The 21,661-nt window shown below is 48.3% G+C and overlaps 1 protein-coding gene across 1 annotated transcript; it reads left to right on the forward strand.

The window, feature by feature from the left end:
• Positions 1 to 2,583: 2,583 nt before the first annotated feature.
• LOC146772819 (protein S100-P-like) lies at positions 2,584 to 12,388 on the forward strand. The gene is made up of 3 exons (XM_085636715.1): positions 2,584 to 2,735; positions 8,200 to 8,336; positions 12,188 to 12,388. The coding sequence occupies exons 1-3, from the start codon at positions 2,612 to 2,614 to the stop codon at positions 12,329 to 12,331; spliced, it is 405 nt and encodes a 134-aa protein (XP_085492841.1). The 5' UTR covers positions 2,584 to 2,611; the 3' UTR covers positions 12,332 to 12,388.
• The last annotated feature ends 9,273 nt before the right edge of the window (positions 12,389 to 21,661 follow it).

Consider the following 21,661-nt stretch of genomic DNA (forward strand, 5'->3'; position numbering starts at 1 on the left):
TTTCATAATAAACAGACCAGGCTCATGGGATCTGGCATAACTTCTCCCCGTGCATCAATCCGCCAGTCAGGCCTATTGGTGTTATTATTTGCTTGTCACCATAACCACCTCAAACATACTGTAGTGAGTGTAAGCTTTTCCCGCAAGCTTACTATCAGGCATCCAGTCAACAAATTACAAATGTATACAGAGTTACACTTGGCAAAACAAAACACCATCTCTCCTAAAAGGGCTTAAGACAGATTCTCACAGTGCAAATCTGGGGTAACCAACATTAAAACCCATGTCTACTGCGGTAATCAGTGAGATTCCTTGTAACAAAATACCTCTCTCTAGGCCTTAATACACGGTAACACAATCCAGCCTTAAATACTTATTGACTTTAAGATGTTATTCACAATAAATCAGTGCTTAATTTGAGCCGGTAGTTTCGTGTACTCAGTACCATCACTTAATTGTCAGCACCGGTGCTTGTGACAGTCTGCCACAAGGTGGTGCTGCCTGGCTAATTTAGAGATTACCACAACAGTTAATTAGTAATTCAAAATAGATTAAAGATCACTATTACCAGCTGGCCAAGTCATTCCTATAGTTTTGGGGGCCTGAAATAGTCTGAATTGTCACACTTGTAGCAGAGAGATGGTTTGTAGTTGTGTTGCTACTATCGCTGGCAGCATAGAAGGGGCAATATGTGGCATAAGGTGCAGTGGCCTCCTGATGAGAGTCCTGGCTAAGCACTGCAATAAACGCATTAGATCTATTGCCTTTTTGTAACATTTCATGATAAATTGATCAGGTCTACAGCCATAACCATTAGCTAGCGTCATAACTAATGCAGCCCTGCTATATTGATTATATGTGTTGCCAGGAGACAAAAAGTGCAATACGACCACTCTTTTTAGGGAAGGCACACAACTTTGGCCTAATTAAATATTCTACTCAGGTAAACCAATTTATGGGTGCAACCCACCCCCTATTAATAAGCACACTGAAAGCTCTTTTTTGTTGATCACATCCGGTCTGGCGACCGTTCTGCTGTCACGGCAGACTTTAAAATGCATATGGATTAATGTAGCCCTGGCAGGGCTTTAAGTGGGCCGGGTCCCACCGGGTCTGAGCACTGGCAGTTTTTTAAAGGGGGCCTCGAAATAGGTCTCTATCGGGCTCTGTTTTGTGCCCTGGCACAGGCGGTCCGTTTTTCCGGACTTCAGTGACAGCGGGCACATAGGGGTGCGCGTGCTCTCACTGCTCACTTCTCACTAGTGGAGAAGTTACAGCATGACGTCAGGCCAGGGGAGCGTTGTAGGGAAAGGGAAATCCTTTAAAGAGAGCCATTTTCTCTCTGGATTTCCCTTCTCTTTTTGAAACTCAGGAGCAGCGAGATTGTTGTGGTGTCACCAGGGCTTTAAGTGGAAGCTTTTTCAATTTTAAATACAACACGCCAGAGTTGCTGCTTATTTATCTTATGCAACTAACAACCATTGACAAAGGCAATAGTCCTGACTTGTTGTAGTTATGATGTTACTTGTTGTATCATATATCTGGATGCAATGACAGAAACAGCAAAATACCGGTCGGGCAGCACACTACCTAAGCACAGACTTTTAACTTAGGTGTTTTTAAGCCACCCCCTTAATTACATTGTCCACTCCCCTTTGAGAGACCCCCCCCCCCCCCCCCAGTTTTTTCATCCCACTTAAAGCCCTGGTCATTGTAAACTGCTCTCAAACACAAACTGCACTCTGAAGGCTGAAGTTAATGATGGAGAGGGTTGGCGATCTGCTTTTTAGAACTGCAGGTGCTGAGCATCCGCAGGACCCGTCTCACTTAAAGCACAGCTTCCGCCTCCCGCTGTCCGCCAATATGTGGATGGAGCAAAAGCCACTCTCTGTAGTAGTCTTGAAAGCTCTTTTTTAGTTTGATCACACAAGGTAAGGCGACAATGGCGCTGTCCAACCAGACCTAAAAATGGTGCTGGGGGGTGTAACACTAGAAACACAAGTGCATGTACTCCTTGTTCCTGAGAAGTGCCGGTACTCTCCCATTAAAAGCATTGAAGCAGTGCTGAGAAGTGCATGTACGCTCTTTTTCAAGTAAAGTAAGTGCAGGTACTGAGTACCCGACAGTACTTGCCCAATTAAAGCGCTAAAAAAATGACAGGGGTGATTAAAAACCTTTTTTTGTTGTTGTACTTTTTACAAATATCCTTCAACACTTGTGGATTCTCCTCAAATTCCTGCAGAAACAGTCTGTTTTTTTCCATCACGCCCTTTCTCGCAGAGATGAAGATGGGAGGCTCGTTCGAGGGAGGGACGCTTCCTGGCAGACACAGCGCCCCACAGCGTCCTTGACATTCGAAGCTTCGCCCTATGTAAATGAAGAGAGAGTACCATGTAGGCGCTATATTAAACACACAACCCCGGAATCACGGCGGAACCCGAATCCTGCCAACAGCAGGGCTATATACAGTTCACCCATGCTGCTGAAATGCAGCCAGCACGTCAACGGATAGGCTGCACAGAACAAACAGCCCCTGGCAGCGGGAGGGGGGCGGATTAAAAGATCATGCCAAGTGTATGAAACAAAAAAAAAACGCATTCCGGCGGTTTGGATGGTCACTGAGGGGGTTGGCTTTGTGGAAAGTATAAAAGCACTCCCTCCCTCCAACAGCACGCTCACTCGCACGCATCCCTCCCAATACAGACAGCTTCCTGCAGCGATGGCTTCTCAGTGCGGTAAGTTTTGCATCGTTTGCGGTGAGTTACCTGATGGGTACCACCTCTGGGTTACGGCTACGCGTTCCAAAGGTTTCTTTCCATAGCGCTTATCGGGAGTCTGTGGTGGCTTCAAAGCGCTGCGAGGTTGACAGAGCTCCTGGGTGGAGCGTCTGCATTATGTAATGATAGGTGATAGTCGGTCCGCGGAAATGAATATAGAGTTACCGTAAAAGACTTACATATCGGGGTAAACATTTGCTCGTGAAAGTGTGATTCGCGCCCAGAAGGTCACGTGCACACAGAAGAGATTCGAGACGAGTGAAAGTGTGGGTATAAATTCAAGCCAGTCCTAGTTACCACGAGCGCTTTTGAGGTCCATAAACGCATTCCCGTAGTTTTTGGTAATTTTAACTTCGGTTGTTGGGAGTGAACAGTGCTCCAAAATAGCATAAAATACCCTGAAAACGCACGCCCGTTAAACGAAACCGCAAGTTTTCCCTTTGATACATGTTTGCTGGGTGCGCTCATGGGGCGGAGGGCCTCTTGCAGAGGGCTGCGCCTCGTCGCTGCAGTGGAAATGTTTAGGGCGTGGCAGCTGTGTTTGCAGAGCGGCACTGGCCGCGCACCGACGAGGTCCTGCAATGTTTTTTATAATGATTGGTTACTTTATTGGGGAGTACCAGAGGGCTGTGCAACACCTGGCAGAGCTTGGAGAAGGCGAGGCACATAGCATGGTGTTCTTCTGGCGCACTGCGTGAGCGATATTGTTTTAGCATCTGGGAGGGAGGGGTCTGGAGATGAAAGTACTTTATAGCAGTGCGAGCCCCTCACATTGCAAGCTAACGGAACCCGGACTTCTCACAATGTCTGTCCGGGGGTCCCAAGCTCCTCACAATGTCTGCCCAGGGGCCCCAAGCTCCTCACAAAGCTCCTCACAATGTCTGCCCTGGGGCCCCAAGCTCCTCACAATGTCTTCCCAGGGGCCCCAAGCTCCTCACAATGTCTGCCCAGGGGCCCCAAGCTCCTCACAATGTCTGCCCATGGGCCCCAAGCTCCTAACAATGTCTGCCCAGGGGTCCCAAGCTCCTCACAATGTCTGTCCGGGGGTCTCAAACTCCTCACAATGTCTGCCAAGGGGTCCCAAGCTCCTCACAATGTCTGCCCAAGGGTCCCAAGCTCCCCACAATGTCTGCCCCGGGGGTCCTGAGCTCCTTACAATGTCTCCCCAGGGGTCCCGAGCTCCTCACAATTTCTGCCCGGGGGTCCTGAGCCCTTCACAATGTCTGCCCAGGGGTCCCATGCTCCTTACAATGTCTGCCCATGGGTCCCAAGCTCCTCACAATGCCTGTCTGTGTGCTCTTAAACCCTCACAATGTCTGTCCAGGAGTTCCAAGCTCACTGCATGTCTGCCCATGAGTCGTAAGCTCCTCCAATGTCTGCCCATGGGTAAGGTACTGCTCACACTATCCATGTGCTGTAAGACCCTCACCCTGCCTCCTCCTGAGCACCAAACTCCTTAAGCTGTAAGCACAGCTAAACCTGCCGTGAAGTCCATTCATTCTCCTCAAGCCCTCAGCACTGAGTCCCAAACTCCTCACGCAGTCAATCCATGAGCTCCAAGCTCCTCAAGCCGTCTATATTTATATCCAAACTCCTCATGCTGTCTCTTCGTGTCCCTCACAGTACCTCTCCATGAGCACCCCCAAACCTCTTGTGTTGTCTGTTCGTGTCCCTCACAGTTTATCTCCACGAGCACCCCCACCGCACATTACCTCTCCATGAGCACCCCCAAACCTCATGTGTTGTCTGTTCGTGCCCCTCACTGTATCTCTCCACGAGCACCCCTACCGCACATTACCTCTCCATGAGCACCCCCAAACCTCTTGTGTTGTCTGTTCGTGCCCCTCACTGTATCTCTCCACGAGCCCCACACTTCTCATGCTGTGCCCCTGGCGCCTCACATTGTCCGTCCATGCACCCCGGACCCTAATACAGTCCTTATGCCTTCAGCTGCTTAGCACACCCAGGAGTCCCCATGTCTTCACACAGTGAAAGCACCCAGGATCCTAACAGCACCAATGGGCCCGAGCACAGAAGAGGGCAATCAAACAAGCTACAACCACACTCACTGGGGATATGTTTGCCTGCTCCTGCGATAGATCCCCTGCAGGCATGGTTTCCACTTTGTGCCACAAAACAGCTTTAGAGGTTGAGCGCTTTCCTACTGGTTGCTGTCCTGCTTCTGTGTTTAAGTCCCAGAAACCCCTCTTCACTGTAGAGCGACCAACCCTGAAATATGCAACCCCCTCCCATTGACGAGATGCTTGTAGTATTTGCAGAGCTCAGGCTCCTGAACGCAGGTACTTGCACACCATTATTGATAGGATAGGATAGGATATAGTTTTATAGAGCGCTCGAATGCCGAAGCGTCTTGGTGCTCAGAAGTAAGATAGAGGGATCACAACAGCTATATCTAACCTTAGAGTGCTGGAAACAACCATGCTTTTAGCGCTTTCCTAAAAAGAAGCCTATTCAACAGTAATCTCATGGAGATGGGCAGCTGGTTCCATAGTTTGGCTGCACAATGTGATAGACTCCTACCTCCCCATCTGGCTTTACACATTTTAGAGATACAGATGAAACCCGCATCTGTGGATCTGAGGTTTCTGGTGGGGGTGTCCCAAGAGAAGAATTTCCGAAAATCAGCTGCCCCTCCACCAAATAATGCCTTATGGACCAGGCATAAGGCTTTAAACTCCGTCCTTTGCTGAATCGGGAGCCAATGTAATGACCTGATGGCAGCAGAGGTGGAGTGACCCCTAGGAATATTTAACAGTAGCCGAGCAGCAGCATTTTGTATTGATTGTAATTTTACCTTCTGTGCTATATCGGTGCCAATAAAAAGCGCATTGCAGTAATCTAGCCGGGAGAGGATAAGGGCCACTACTACTAATTTCTTCAATTCTTGGGGGATGAAAGGAAAGATCTTCCTAAGAAGCTTCAATACAAAGAAACAGGAAGAGGTTACACTGTTTATCTGGGCTGCAAAATTAAGCTGGTCATCGAAAATGACCCCCAGGTTCTGGACTTTATTGGACAGAATGGGACATTGACCCGCCTCTGTCGGCCACCAAGTAGGGTTCCACAGGGATGGACCGTTGCCAAACTCCATCACCTCGGTCTTATCCGTTTTAATCTTAAGGTAGTTGCGACACATCCATCTCACAATATGAGTCAGACAGGCATGGAAATTAACGGCAGTGGCCTCGGACTGTTTGAATGCAGAGATGACAATCTGTGAGTCGTCTGCATAAGAGACCAACGAAAAACCATGCTCTCTGATGAGTGCGGCGAGTGGAGTGACGTATATATTGAACAGTGTAGGTGACAATGCAGATCCCTGCGGTACTCCACACGGTAAGCGGTAAGATTCAGATTGCAAATTTCCCCATTATATACTCTGCTCCCTAGAGGCCAGAAATGAAGAAAGAAGGGATAGGGCCAATTCCCCAATCCCCACTTCCCTCATCGTAACACCGTGTGATTCATGGTGTCGAAAGCTGCTGAGAGGTCTAAGAGAATGAGGATGGCTCTGCCACCTCCATCCACCTGTCTGCGAATTTCCTCAGTTGCTATGATCAGGGCGGTCTCGGTCGAGTGACATGACCGGAAGTGACATGACCGGAAGTCATGCTGATTAGAGTCAAGCATTGATAGGCCAACAGCCATCAATCATGCCAAGGGGTATCTGAAATCAAATACACTTACACCCTCTAACATCACACAAACAAGTGACCAATATTATGTAAGGATGTGATTCTATCAAGACATGCTATTAACTTCTCAAGGGTCCCCTTACTCTATGGAGTCCGGATCATATAGATAACACAAACATGCGCTAAGGCCGCCAATGGCTCTAGGCTTCGTGGCCAGTCTTTTGGCAATGTCAATGCTTGTTTTCTCTTGGGTTTTGCAAAACGTTTAGCGGGCCAGCTGCTGGACACATAAATGCGAGACCTATTGCATTGCAAATGCTAACGGCTGTCCTGCAGTTCCCCCGGAGCACAAGCAGGCATCCACTTCTTTCAGGACAGCTGATCGCAGCAAAAAGACAGAAGTGGATGCCTGCTTGTGCCCCGGGGCGACTGACAATAAAAAAAAAAAAACACGCGAAGCAGCATTTTGTTGCTACGGCAACAAAATGGCTGGGACTGTCCACACTCCCACGGACACGCGCATGCTGTTTGCAATGGACAAATGGCGAGAGCAGCCATCTTTGTCCATTGCAGACGTGTGCATGAGAGCCCTCGCAGAATTGATTCCAAAAGGTGCTCTCCAGGCTAGTGCAACGCATGCGCTGCTTTCGCCAGGCGAGACCTAAAAATGCATCAGTGTACAATTTGACCAAGTACTATTTGAATTTCTTGTTCTCGAAAGTAGAAAAGAAATGCAATTTGTAAATGTTCATGTTTGATTCAGTACTTAGTACTGCAATGAACTCTACGAAGTGATCAGGATGTTTCCGGATAGGCGGGATGATGCTTCAAGAGACAAAATGGCCTCTCCAGAATTGCACAGTGCCTAGAACTCTGTTGTTGAGTGCCACACTTGGCAAGTTGGAGACCCAGAGCTGAGCACATGAATCCCCCCAAAAGTAACCAAATTCACCCTATGCAACACAGTAAACATAGTTCTATATGTCACAGACGGTTACATAAATAATTTCTAGTCTGTAGTCATGTTCGGCTTTGCACATTTGTCCTTTGGAAGGCAAACAGTGGCAAGGCATGCAAGTGGGTATTAAGGAAGCAGATCTTTTTTTGCTGCTAGAGCAGGGCGTAGAGACTGTGGCCCTCTGCCAACACAGCCAGCAATATGCCAGGAAGTTGTGTCTTCTTGCCAAGAATCCAGCCACAAAGCGGTTGCTCTTGGCCGAGGAACCTCCCACAGAGCCTTGCAACTTTCCCTGAGTTTCAAGGAGTTTCTTTTAGACTCTTCGAGATGCCAACGCGTGCACTTTCGCAGTTTTCGATGCTTCTCTCAATGAAGTAGGTCTTGATGTGGTCATGGGGGGATCTAAGAAAGGGCCTTCAGGGTGTGGTGGTACTTTCTTTGTATTTGCTCTAGTCTGTCATGAGACTGTTCTATGGGTGAGAATTGAAGCAAAGATTCTAGGACTCAAGATGATATATATAAATACACAAACAAATGTAACATTTCAAATTAAAACACTCCGCAAATGTGAATGAGTTTAAAATTGGAGGTTAAAAATTAATTTGGTACCCTTATCTTGATTACTGGGGGCAAAGCAAGTGCAGTACACAGAATCTAATAGGGGCAGTAGGGATTTAGTAGGGGCTCACAGGAGCAAAAAGGTTAAGAACCGCTGCCTCAGAACATCATTAACATCAATTGTCTCTTCTGAACTTCAGAGACCAGAAGAAAGTGACAAGGTTTCTCTGTTTCCTCTTCTGTTTTACAGACAAAATGAATCTGGAAGCTGTGATGTGCGCAATGATTGAAAAGTTCAATAAATACGCAGGAGAAGACAAGGACAGCAGCACGCTGAGCCAGCCTGAACTCGTCAAGATGGCCAAGGCGGAGTTTCCCACACTCTGCGTAAGTAAATGGCGTAAGCAATGTGGGGGGGGGGGCGGGGTTGTGTTAAAGTAGGTAGTGCCAAGAGACACCTTCCTGCACATAAACAATCTTTAAAGGCGATTTGCTATTTCTATGTATGCAGCCATCCTAAGACCAGGTATTTCCTGACATTAGTTTTTGGTGCTGCCACATCCGTGTAAATCTGGGGCAGCTTCAAAAAGCAATGGGTGTTGCGGTGGAATACCCACAGCAACACCCCCTGCCCACCCCTTTGCCACAGCAGACTGCAGCGGTAAGGGGCATATTTACAAGGTGGCGTCACACCACATTGTGGCTTAGAGCTACCTTGTATATATGGGGATTCGCGCAACGCCACCGGTGCGTTAAAAACAATGACGCTCCGGTGGCGATAGGGACTTGGAAATAAGCTCCTGGGGGTCTGATTTATAAAGGGCCTCCACACACGTGGAGGATGCCCTGCAGTCATGGGGGAGTCTCCACGCTCTGGGCCAGAGCCTGACATTTGACCTCTGTCTTTGAACGCACAGCAAATGTGACAAGATAAGAACAAAATGTAAAGGCCTGTTTACAAAAAGCGAGGACTTGTGGAAGAATACAAGGAGCGATGGTGAAAAAGGTTTGCTCCCATGGGAGCGACTCAGGGGCATAGTTACAATGAAAGTGGCAAAGCGTGTCATTAAGCCTAGAAGGCTAATGACATGCTCCGCCACTTCCAAAACACAGGGCTGCACCACATTCACAAGAATATGGTGCAGCCCTGCATTTGCCCCTGTGCTGGCGCTAAATTTAGCAGGCCAACGCAGACACCCTTGCACCATAGTGCAAGGGTGTCTGCGTGCAGGGGAAGTTTGTTTATGTACAGGAAAGTGTCCCTTCCTGCACATAAACAATCTTTAAATGCCGTATTGATACTTCTATGTGTGCTGCTCAATGCACAAAAGGGACACGACTCAGGTAGGTATAGGAAAATAATATCTTTATCCAACAGTTTAACTCAAGACTTCTTAAAGCGTTTCAACAACTACTATTCACGTCCACCCATAGGGACTCAAAGAGACAATAACGTATTCACCCAAAGCGTGACACAGACTGAGTTCAGGGTCGGGGCCTACGAGACCCGGTGCGCACCAGATACCTGTCGTTGAAAGGGGACACAGCGCGCAGCTTCTCGAAGAAGTGGAGTCGGTGACAGGCGTACTCCCAGCGACCACTAGTCTTGGAGGTTGAGGTCCGCAGTGTGCACCCACAATGATTTGGGCACTCGGGGACAGGTGGGCGCTCAGCGGCAGCAGCACGCGGCTACGGCGGCCTGGGCTGGTGGTGGCAATGACTCTCGTCGTGCAGCTCCGTGGTGGGCTCACAGCGGCAGCAGCTCTCTCTTAGCTGCAGCAGCCCACAGGACAATAGCGACAATCCTCAACAAGGGGAGACACGGTGCGGGCGCACAGCAACAGCAGCTCTCTCTCGGCTGCGGCGGCCAACAGGACAAATACCAAGGATGCAAAGTTGGCCAAAGGTGCGGGCGCTCAGCGGCCACAGCTCTCTCTTAGATGCGGCGGCCCACGAGACCAATCACCATGGTGCAAAGTAGCAATAGGGTGGGGGCACTCAGCGGTAAAAGCTCTCATCTCGGCTGCAGCGGTCCACGGGACAAATCACGATGATGCCAAGTAGCAAAGGGTGCAGGCACTCAGCGGCTACAGCTCTCTTCTTGACTGCAGCGGCCCACGGTACAAAGGAGGGTCTCGGCTCGGATGGCACCACGGGAGACACTCAGCGGCTACAACTCTCCCTCAGTTGCAGCGGTCCCCACAGGTTCAGCGAAGGGATCGGTGGTGCCGGTTCCAGGCTCTCAGTGGTGGCAGCTCTCTCTCAGCGGCGGCTGCCCACACTGATCCAGCGGAAGAGTTGCAGGTGCAGATTTAGGCGGGCTCTCAGCGGCGGCAGCTCTTCCTTAGCTGCAGCGGCCCCCACAGGTTTAGCAAAAGGTTCAAAGATTCAGACCTAGGCGGGCTCTAGGTGGTGGTAGCTATTCCTTAGCTGCAGCGGCCCGCTTCGGGTTTAGAAAGATTCAAAGGTGCCCAGTCCGCGGTGCTCACAGCAGAACTAGAGGCTCCGGATTACTCAACGGAGGCCTCACCTGCAAGTAGGATTCCTCGCACAGGAATTCTGACGGCTGACGGGGTGAAGTCTAATGTCCCTGAGACTTCTGCAGGAGGCGCTCTCGATTTAGGCCCTCGGGTAGTTTCTTCGGCAAGCTTGGTGAAAGTTTCAAAGTCCTTTCCTCGGTCCGTTCGGACAGAGTTTCGTCTATACATCCAGAAGGAACACACTTGGACAAAGTTCCGGCGCAGCATTTTATACCTAAAAAGTCTTTGTTTTCTAAGGTCGCAAATCACTGACTCCAGTCAGAACCAGTTCGGTGGGGTTGGGGAGCACTTGGTTTATGAGGCGACATCCTGCCCTTTCAGAATGAGGGGGTCTGCTATCAGACACCCAGTGGGAGGTGGAGCCATCATTCACCTTGCCAGGCGCAGCCCTGCTTGGATCAAAGAGTCACCCCTCCCCATGCTCTGAATACCGATCTCTCTCTCCAGCCAGGTCTGACCCAGCTGGCCCGTTGCTCCAAAACCAGACGCCCAATACACATACTCGCAACAGCCTACAGTAAAGCTCAGGCAACAAACTACTGCATTTTCAGGAAAGGTATTTCAAAACATGTAACATACAAACGGTCCTTACCAAAAGGTGCCCCTCAATGTCCTTAGCACAAACATACCAAACTCGACGTTCCTATTAGGTTCCTAGGGACAGATAGAATGATAGAAAGTAATCTTTAACCAGCCCATCCTGGCCTATGAGAATGGATCGTTTTGCAGTAGCGTTAGTGAAATGGAGGTTAACTCACTATTGAAACAGGCTACACAGATACAGGCATTATGGTTATCCTTATTCATACAATTCATTTATATACAGGGAGCATTCTCGCTGTGGCACTGAGTAGCAGTGGCACGGCGCCCAGAACATCTAAATCCAGCCAATATAAAAAATAGGGAGAGTAGAGAGGAAGGGAGACCCACGCCAATGATGCCAGGTCTAACATGCAGAAGGGGGACCTTCCTGCACATAAACGTTCATAGGCAACTTGCTGTTTCTATGTGTGCTGCGCAAAGCAGCACCCATGGAAACAGCAAAAACTAGGAGAAATAAAGCATTTCTCTTTGTAGCGCCTGTTTAAGACCAGGTTTTTCCTGGTCTTAATTTTGGCGCTGCCTCCTATTTACACTGCCCTTGTAAAAAAATAGGAGGCAGCATCAAAATGAATGGGTGTTGCGGTGGAACGCCCACCGCAACACCCATTGCCCTCCCCTATCACGCTAAAAACAGTGTGAAAGGGGGCCTTATTTACAAGGCACTGTTAAGCCAAGTAAAGTGGCTTAACGCCGCCTTGTAAATAAGGCGAGGCCCCTATTGCCATCACAACGTCACTGAAAGTGACTTTGTGGTGGCGATAGGGGCTTGTAAATATGCCCCTCAGAGAAATGCTTGGCATCCTAAAACAAATAAAGGCAGCAAATAGAAAGCCAGAAAATGTGAGATACAAACTGCAGAGCCAATGGTAAGCAATGGGTGGAATGCATTCCCAGGCAAGCTTTCAGAATGGCCACAAGAAGTCTTTTCACGACCAGACAGCTGCTCTGTCTGGTAGACTTCGACCTATAAAACCATCAGCTAATTTGATTTCTTCTAGTACTGTGAAGCCGGTGAACTCTTTCAACACAGTTCACATTGTTTACTGTTTACTCAATGGCACAAATATATTTTATATGCTCTCTTCTCGTTCACAGAAAATGGACAAAAGTGGCGATATACTGAAAGGCATTTGCGGGAAAATGGACCTCGATGGCGATAAGTTTGTGACTTTCCAAGAGTACGGCATATTCATGGTCTCCATTGCATGCATACTGAAAGAATCCGGATGCAAAAAATAATGTAATAAAAGCAGCATGACCTGAACGTGCATTTGTAATAAATTTTTTACCAATGGATTCTGTCTCTGCGCCATTTAATTCTGTCGCTGTCACTCGGCTGCACCTATCGTGCCGAAAGCTCTTTGAGATGGCTCATATGGTGCATAATTTGAGCAGGAGATGGCCAGTAAGATGGGAAACAGAGACAAAGAGAGAAACAGAGAGCAGGGATGAAAAATAAAACCTTGAAGAGTGAGATGAAGAGACAGCAAGTGGAGGGAGATGAAGCAAAGAGGGAGGATATGGAATCAGGACTATGCAGCACCAGCGTAGGGATCCTTTGAAAGATGCTGCACCCCCACTTAAGTTCTCATTATATTTATTTCTTACATATTAAGGGCTGCTGATGGTCTGTTCAAGGATGACCCAAGAATAATCTCCATGGTGGAACTAAGGGAATATTTATTTGAGATCCAACCCGCAGCAAAAGCCAGATTGGTGCCAGGATCTTCTTAATCAATCGTATTCCACTTGATACATTGCAAGGTTTTTGTTCAATTGCCTTGAGTAGAAAGTTGACTCTCCAGATTACCCTGTATTATTGTTTTTCCTCTCTTCAGAATCATCAAATGAGTGTGGGATAGTTCACATTTGGGGCAGTCGGTGATCTACATATAGGGTGCCCTCTGCCCACCTGACCACCATGTAAAGCAAACATTGCCTCTGCTTTTAGACATGCTTGTACAACAGGGACTACTTCAGCTAAAATGAGGTTAAGAGCCGTCTCATGCAGGATTACCACTAGAGACCATTCCAGTGGAACCGGAGGAATTAGCCGGAGGAGCATCTTAGACGTTAACAGACTCACATGTCCACCATTCAAATTAACTCATATTTCCCTATACCAATCCACCGCTAATCCTTTTGGGTTCCCGGAGTAGCATGCTACTCGCCAAAAAGCGCTTTGAAGCCTTGTCTGGGATAAAAATGCCCTATAAATAAAATTACAATACAATAATTGCATCTACATGAGTAACGCATTAACACCGCCAGCAGCAAGTGTCCTCGGTAACCAAAAAAATACTATTAGCTAGAAGGTTCCCAGAAACCGAACATTAATAGGCACTCAACTATTTCTTTTGAATATATTTTGGCATGCAATTATTCTGTCTTCAAACATTAGTTCATCAATTTCTGAAAATACTAATATTTGGCTACCAACTACACATTTTTCATCTTGGTAACCTTAATAAATTCCCCAAAAACAAAACTTGCTATGTTTTTTATTTTTTTGCTGACAACACATACTTTCCTTTTTGTAAATACAGGTTTGGTGAAAAAACACCAGCATGTCGTTTTCATGAAGTGTTTCATATGCCCGTGCAAACCATCACCTGACATTGATGGCCCCTATAAAGCCAAATACCCCCACTATATGTTAAATATGGGCTTCATTATGTCAGGACCTACAGTGTGGTTCTGCTGGACACTATAATGCCAAGTATGTCCATAATATGACAAGAATTGCCATAGTCATACCAGAAGTGGTCACTTTTGTACTAGGGCTGATAGATTAAGCTAATGATGCCAAAAATATTTCCAGTGCTTATTTGAGCCTGTGGTTGCCAGTGGGGGCTACAGGCACACACTTTTGGGGACCGATATATATTTTTTCCTGATAAGACATTTCCCGAGAGCAAGAGAGAGAAAAACACACAAAGTGGAAAGAAGGAGGAAGAGAAAAAGACTGAAAAACCGTTTCAAAGGGAGAATGGAGGAACCTGCAGGAGTGAGATAGATGGGAAGGGCAGTGGACTAAAGAGGCCTGAAGTGGACTGAAGACAACTCAGCCTTGGTTTTCGGCACACTGACATTTTTGTATCGTCGGCTACGGGCTAAGCACTGATACTTCAAGGATATTGTGGCAGGGTTGGTAAGGTGAATCGGAAGCTGACAGTTAACACATGTTGACGTCTGTACATCATTAGATTTAATCCTAGCAAGCCTCACCTAACTTTACATTCTTCTAAAGTTAGTAAATTGAATAAAATGTAATGGGATTTTAGTAACATGCATTACTTATTGCATTGGTTCTTAACCTTTTGACTTCTGCAAACCCCCACTGAATGACAACTGGAAGCCCAAGGACCACCAATTTATTTCTACAGTTTGTATCCCTTGGACCTGACATCCTTGGTGTGGTTTTGCCTTTGAGCCTCCTGTTTTTGCTGACCTTAGGACTCTGCACACTTTGCGACTGTTAACCAGTGTGAAAGTGCTTGTGCTCTCTCCTTAATTTATGGTAACATTGGTTTACACCCAACTGGCACATTTAATGTACAGTTTACTTGTAAATCCCTAATGAGCAAGTTACTTACCTTTGGTAAGGCCTTATCTGGTAGAGACTATATCTAGCCACAGATTCCTTAACTGTGAATTTCACCAATCGTCAGACTGGATCCGGAAGATTTTTCATGAGCAGTATCCCTGTGCGCCAGTAGGTGGCGCCAGTTGGCTCTGCGCGGTGTCATCCACACCGAAAGTGACGTCTGTTTCACCTATATAGGCACCACCTTGGTGCGCTGGTGTCAGTTACTTTTCATGACTTTTGACAGCAGAAGGGCAGCACTATGAAGATCACTGACACTGGTGTGTTGAAACTAGGGCCCTACAAGGGGTCAGCCCTGACCCTAGAGATCTGTCCACAGAGCAGGGATGATGGGTGGGTCGGTAAGGAATCTAAGGCTAGATATAATCTCTACCAGATAAGGCGCTACCGAAGGCAATTAATTTGTTCATCTGATGGAGACTTCTAGCTGCTAATTCCTTACCTTTAAATAGATATCCATGCAATAACATTCTCGGTGGTGGGTCTACGGACACATTTAAACTAGGAAGTCCTGCAGGACCAAATGTGTGAAATACCCATTCCTATGGACGAGACTGTCCAGGCAGTCATGCTTGGTAAACACGTGCAGGGAATCCCATGTTGCTGCCTGGCAAATTTCAGGACTGGGACTCCACGTGCTAATGCAGTGGTCGCAGCTTTAGCTCTGGTGGAATGAGTCCGTAAGCCTTCAGATCTTGATGCAGAAAACGACCCATCAAGAATTGGTCGATTCTCCACCGCCCGATCATTCTTCGCACTAACATACCACACAAAGAGTTGGTTGTCCACCCGGGACTCTCTTATGCGGTCAAGTTAGAACGAAAAAAGCTCTTTTTGGGTCCAGAAGGTGGAGTCGCTCCTCTTCCTCAGAAGGATGTGGAGGAGTGGAGAAGGTGGGCAAGGTGACAGATTGGCTCACATGAAATGATGTTACTACTTTTGGCAGAAAAGAGGCCATAGTGCGAAGCACCAGTTTGTCCGAATACACTAAGAAGAATGGAGGCTTGGAAGATAAAGCCTACAGCTTACTCACCTTCCGGGACGATGCAATTGCCACAATAAAGGCTGTTTTGATAGTGAGCAGCATGAGGGGACAGTTGTGCAAAGGCTCGAAAGGAGCGCACATCAAGAATGTGAGAATCAAGTTAAAGACCCACTGAGGCATAATGAAAGGGGGAAAGAAATGCATAATACCTTTCAAAAACCTATTTACAATAGGGGACTTGAAAAGGGAGGGTTGGTCTGGCAGCCACAAGAAGGCAGAAAGATAGCCTTTGAGAGTTTCCAGAGCAGAGCCCTGCTGGTCAAGGGAAAGAATGAATAAGAGTACCTCGGATAAAGGGCAAAAAGGGGATCAATTTGTTTGGGGGAACACCATTCCTCAAATGTTATCCAATGGCAGGCGTACACCGTCTTAGTGGAGGGATGACTGACTTCAAGAATAATGTTACAGACTTCGGGAGGGAGGCTGAAAGCTGTCAACTTGCACCACTCAATCTCAACGCAAGGCGGTGTAGAGTTGACAGGTTTGGGTGGAGGACCCTTTCCATGCTGCTGCGACAAACAATCCTCCCGAAAGGGTACCCTGATCGGAAGATCGACACTCATGTTCAGCAGCTCGGGAAACCAGACTCTCCGTGCCCAGTCTGGAGCCACAAGGATGGCTTGGGCCTACTCGGTCTTGATCTTCTTGAGAACTCTGGGCAGGAGTGGTATGAGTAGAAAGGCGTACAGGAACCCTGAGCTCCACTTGAGAGAAAAAGTGTCTCAGAAAAAGAGCCACTTTGGAAACTCCAGCATGCAAAACTCCTAACATTGCACATTCTCAGCAGAGGCAAATAGATCTAACCAATGCTCTACCCACTGCTAAAAGAGGGGAGACAGCATTTACAATGCTGCCATTACATTGTGTTCCTTTTACAAAGCGGTCGTTACAACGACCGTGTTGTTAGAACTCGATAGCTTTACATCGCAAGTCATTAGATCGACTTGCTGTATGGGCGCTGTAATCTAAGGAATAGTATAATTTCCTATTCCAACACCTTCCTTACTGTTGCGCACGCTGGAGTTGGAATAGTAAATTATACTATTCCTAAGTCCAGCGTGCCCCCTACAGCAAGTAGATCTAATGACCTGCGATGTTAAGGTATCGCGTTCTAACAACGCAGTCGTTGTAACTACCGTGTTGTAATAGAACGCAATGTAATAGCATGCGTAGTAACATGCTATATTCCTAAAAGAGACCTTGCATCACCTCTGGGTGGAGACGGCATTCGTGATCCTCTAGGCATTGACAGACAAGTTTGTCCACCCTGGCGTTGAGGGAACCAGCCAGGTGTTGAACCACCAGGGTTCTGCCCTGCTGTTCCAGCCATGTCGAGAGATGCAGGGCCTCTTGACAAAGGGTACATGACCCCACCTGCCCTGTTTGATGCAGCACCACATAGCGGAGGTGTTGTCCATTAACACCTGCCCTAGACTTCACTTGATGGAGGGTAGAAAGGCTTTCAATGCCATCAGATCGTACGGAACTTCAGCATGTTAATATGGAGTCCATATTCCGCCTCTCAGTGGTAGAGGTGATGTTGGATCCTGACACCAACTGGACGCTCATGATCTAAAAGGACAAGATTAGGCGGGTTTGGCTGTTGCAGCTGCCAGGAGGTTGGTGGATGGACCAGACCGCTGGCTACCGACCCACGAGGCTGGTAGGAACTGAGGCTGGTAGGAACTGAGTGCGCATCAACATCTTTTGTCTCAAACGGTTCCTAGACTTGGCAGCTCCTTTGGTTTACTCTGTGGGCCAGCTACACTATTCGGCACCGTATGACTATGCGGCACCCTTGTAGCACAAGGTCATTGGGTGGGAGTTAGCTCATGCCTGACCCTCCAAAGTTGAGTCAGCCACTCCTAGTCTGAACCTCCCCATTGGTTAGCGTCCTTCAGAAATGCAAACCACTCCCCTTTATGTAATTTGGTTGTACTTTTACCATGCACTGCATCCTCTGTGGTGTCTTGGCTGATTTCCTGGAGGCTCAGTGCTGTCGGGCACGCTCCTCTGCTCAAGGGTTGGATGTATTCTTTGATCTGTCCTGCATCTTTCTCCACCATACCGTGCCCCGGTGATGGATGCCCGGAGAGGAAGTCATCTGGGTTCCGGAAGCCTGGTCGGTACACAACTTCAAACTGATACTGCTGGAGTTGTATCGCCCACCATTCTATCCTGGGCAGGGGATTAAGGGCAGTGCCCTTGATTAGCAGAACCAGTGGCTTATGGTCGATGACAACACGGAAAAGTCGCCCACTGAGCAATAGGTGGAAATGGCTATACACCCACTTGATACCAAAGGCTTCTCTTTCTATTTGAGTGAATAGGGTTTCTGTTGGAGTGAGTGCTCTGCTTGTGAAGGCGAGTAGCGCCCACCATACTGGTTCCACCTTTTGCGTCAGTATGGACTGCAGTCCTACTGGGCTGGTACCAACAAGGAGCTCTGTTTTCTGCTTGGGGTCAAAGAATGCCACTGTCAACTTGCTGAGGAGTGCAGTCTTGATGCGTTGAAACTAGCCATCTTCAGTCGGTCCCAGGCCTTCGTTAGAGCCCTGAGAGGTTCTCCAACGGTCAGCAGGTTGGAGAAGAAATGCCCAGAGTATGTGATCATCCCCAGGAAACTACAGACTTCGTTGTATTGCGGGCGAGGGTGCTTGCTGGATCGCCTGTGATTTCTGGGGTCAACATGTATGCCGTCCTCAGTAAAGACACAGCCGAAGAAGTTGATGCTTGTCTCAAAGAAGGAACATTTCTCCTGGTGAAGGGTGGTGCAGTGATTGCACAGCCATTGCAAGGTGGCCCTGAGTTGGCAGAGCTGTTCTTCTGCTGATTTAGCGTATATCAATGTGCCATCGCTCACGTTTATCACTCCCTGGAAGCCGCAGAGGACCTTCCGAATTGCGTTCGGGAACACTTCAGCTGCAGATGATATCCCAAAGTTCAAGCGCTTGTTCTGTCGCAGGCCCAGGTGTGTGGAGAAGGTCACAATATATCTGCTGCTAGCATCACGCTGTAGTTGGTGGTATCTGGCATTAAGGTCAAGCTTTGAGAACCACAGGGCCCATTGAGATAAGCGATAATGTTGTCCATCGTAGGTGTGATGTGCCTCTCCCGTCTGATGGCTTTGTTGGGGAGGCGCATATCTATGCACAGGCAGATCATGCCTGTTTTTCAGCGATGACCATCAGTGACCACCCGGGTAGGTCTGGACACCTTCTTGATGACACCCAGTTTCTTTATCTTGTCCAACTCCTGCTCAACCAGCAGCTGTAGATGCATCGGATTCTCCAGTGTCGTAATGTGTAGGAAACTAGGATCTACTTCATATGGTTAACCCCACTTTTTGCTTCATGTGATACTGTTTTTGACTAGTATGACTGGGATCCTGCTAATCAGGACCCGGTCTATCTCCTTTCTCCCTAAACTGTTATGTCATGTACTTAGGTACACTCCAGATTGGATACTGGGGTACCATTCTCAGTCCCTAGTATATGGTACCCATGTACCCAGGGCATAGGTACCCCAGAGGCCTCCCTTTGGCTGAAGCATGTATTATGCCACCCATGAGAGGCCATGCAAAATGGAACTACAGGCCTGCCATTGCAGCCTGTGTAAGTTGGTGCATGCACCACTTACTTAAGATATAGGTTTACTATATCTAAGGGTCACTACACTTAAAACCTATAAGTCACCTCTATAGCAGGCCTTAACAATCCTGAAGGCAAGGTGCTTGGTTCTATGTGAGAGGGTGCCACTGCATGAGCAAGAAACCCCTGCAGCCTATGGAGTCCATTCTCCCGGGTTGTTAGTGCTGCAGCCATTTACGACATATAGAGTGTCATTATGCGACCGCGTGATGACCAACTCTAAAACGGCTGAAAGTAACCCTATCGTGTTTGGTGTCAAACATTGTGGAATCATACCCCCACACCGGTAACCGGTGTGGGAGGTAGGATTCCACCCCTCAGAAACGAGCTTTGTGAGGTCCCTGGTGTTCCCTGTACCAGCCTTCTAGTCCCAGTCACCCCAAAATGGTTGCTGTCGACCAGAGACACATGTCTGCCCTCCTGCTGCTGAGCCAAGCTCAAGCAAGGGAAGGCGGAACAATAGGCATCCTCTCACAGGGTGGTGTGACCATCTCTGAGACAGGATTTAGTGTATTAGGCCTGGGTGGGTGCTCTTGCCAGAGACCAAAAGTCTGCATGAGAGGCACATTTGGTGCCCCTGTGCATAGTCCAGTTCAAACCAGTCCTGGGAGCCGTTGGTTCCAGCTCTGGCGCGAAACTGGACAAAGCACATGGGACTAACCTCCCCACTGTCCAAACCCTCCCCTGGGAGGGTTCCCAGAACCAGTCCAACCCTCTCTCATGGGTACAAAAGGGCTTACCTGGCTGTAGGACCCTAGACGTGGACAAGATTCTGAACAAGAAACCACTGACCTTCAACCGTCTGGACACTCTGGATGTCGTTTGGGCCCGACTTTGTCTCCCTCAACGTCCAAAGCATTGTCTGTGCCCGTGCACCATACAGGCTCCATGCAGGACCTGTGGAGCATCAAGGACAATTGAAGATATCTCCCTTGGAGTGAAGGAGTCACTCCCCCACAACCGCAGGCACCACATCTCAACTGACCGGTCTGCTGCTCCTGATTTCCTACGGACTCTGAAGGCTCCAGCAACGCAGGAGGTGGGTTTCCAAGTCCCTCGAGGTCCAAGTTGCCCTCTTATTAAGTTTGAGGACAGAATCCCTCATGGGGTCTGCAATACCCGTATCCCTGTGCACTGCGTACTTTTGCAAGTGCATATGCTTGTTGGCGTTTCCAAAACAAGTGCACTGGGCTCCGAGTAGCCTCAACCTCTGGCACGATTTCCTACAAAGAACTCTGGCCTCCTCACACTGAGTGCTCTGTGGGCTGCTGCTTTGTGAAACTGCTTGAGGTCCCCTCGTGACTCCTGTGCCTTCGGCCTGTGGGTCCTCTGGAGGGTCAAACTGCTTTTCTTGGGCTCCCCTAGTTGCTCCAGGCTTGCCCTGACTCCCCTGTGTTTGGTGAGTCTCCTGGGCCTTGCTGGTCTGAACCGTAACCTTTCTTGACCTTCTTCGTGGGTTGCCGCTGCTAAGGCTAGTTGTTGCTCCAGCCGGACACCGATGCCTCCGCACTCGACATCCTTCGTGGGACAGCTCGCATTTGGCTCTTGGTTGTCCTCAACGTCATCTGGTCCCGGTGGCTGCAGAGTTAAGAACCCCCTCAACGCACATGAAGCACCCGACATCGGTGGGCCTTCTTCTACCGAGCCCCTGGTAACTCCTGAGTGACCCAGACTCTGTCCCCTCTGCTTTCAGGTACTCTTCATCAAGGATCCACCGTGGGATTCCAAACAGACACTTTTTTCTTCTTCCCAGCAGTGGCTTTTCTTCGAAGTCCTCTATAGAGATCGACGGCGGTTTCCGATGCAACTTCAGACCTATGCACCCGGCTTCCCTGGGATAGGTAACTCTGGTACTACGGTAGCCACGGGTGGGGTGGCTGTCCAACCTCCTAATTTCCACGGGATTTCTTTGAAGTCCACTTAGAAGGGTCCTTAAACTTTAAAACTGCAACCGCGACTCTCCCATAGAATTGTACGGCATCTGCTGTCATGTTCCCACACTGCACCCGTCCTCCGTGGGGTCCCTAATTTCTCTCCTTGGGTGGTTCCTTGGTGTCCCAGCGATTCTACATCCTCTCGATACTGTCTTGACTCGAGTCATGGTTCTTATACCATTATTTTAGGATATGGTTTGGTCTCCCCCTGGAGCCCACTGTGTATTAGTGCTATTTACTATAGTTTCTGCGCTACAGTATTGTGGGCTTTGTGAGTATCTTCGTGTAGAAGATACTGTGTCATACTTAGAGTGTGTTATATTAAGAAATACA

Source organism: Triturus cristatus, chromosome 12 (genome assembly GCF_964204655.1).
Source record: "Triturus cristatus chromosome 12, aTriCri1.1, whole genome shotgun sequence".
Taxonomy (NCBI): Eukaryota; Metazoa; Chordata; class Amphibia; order Caudata; family Salamandridae; genus Triturus; species Triturus cristatus.

Bases quoted from the DNA above. Each gene is read 5' to 3' on its own strand.
- LOC146772819 (XM_085636715.1), top strand. From the start codon at position 2,612: ATGGTCACTGAGGGGGTTGGCTTTGTGGAAAGTATAAAAGCACTCCCT. The intron at 2,736-8,199 runs GTAAGTTTTGCA...TCTGTTTTACAG, and splicing joins AGCGATGGCTTCTCAGTGCG to ACAAAATGAATCTGGAAGCT. The intron at 8,337-12,187 runs GTAAGTAAATGG...TCTCGTTCACAG, and splicing joins CGGAGTTTCCCACACTCTGC to AAAATGGACAAAAGTGGCGA.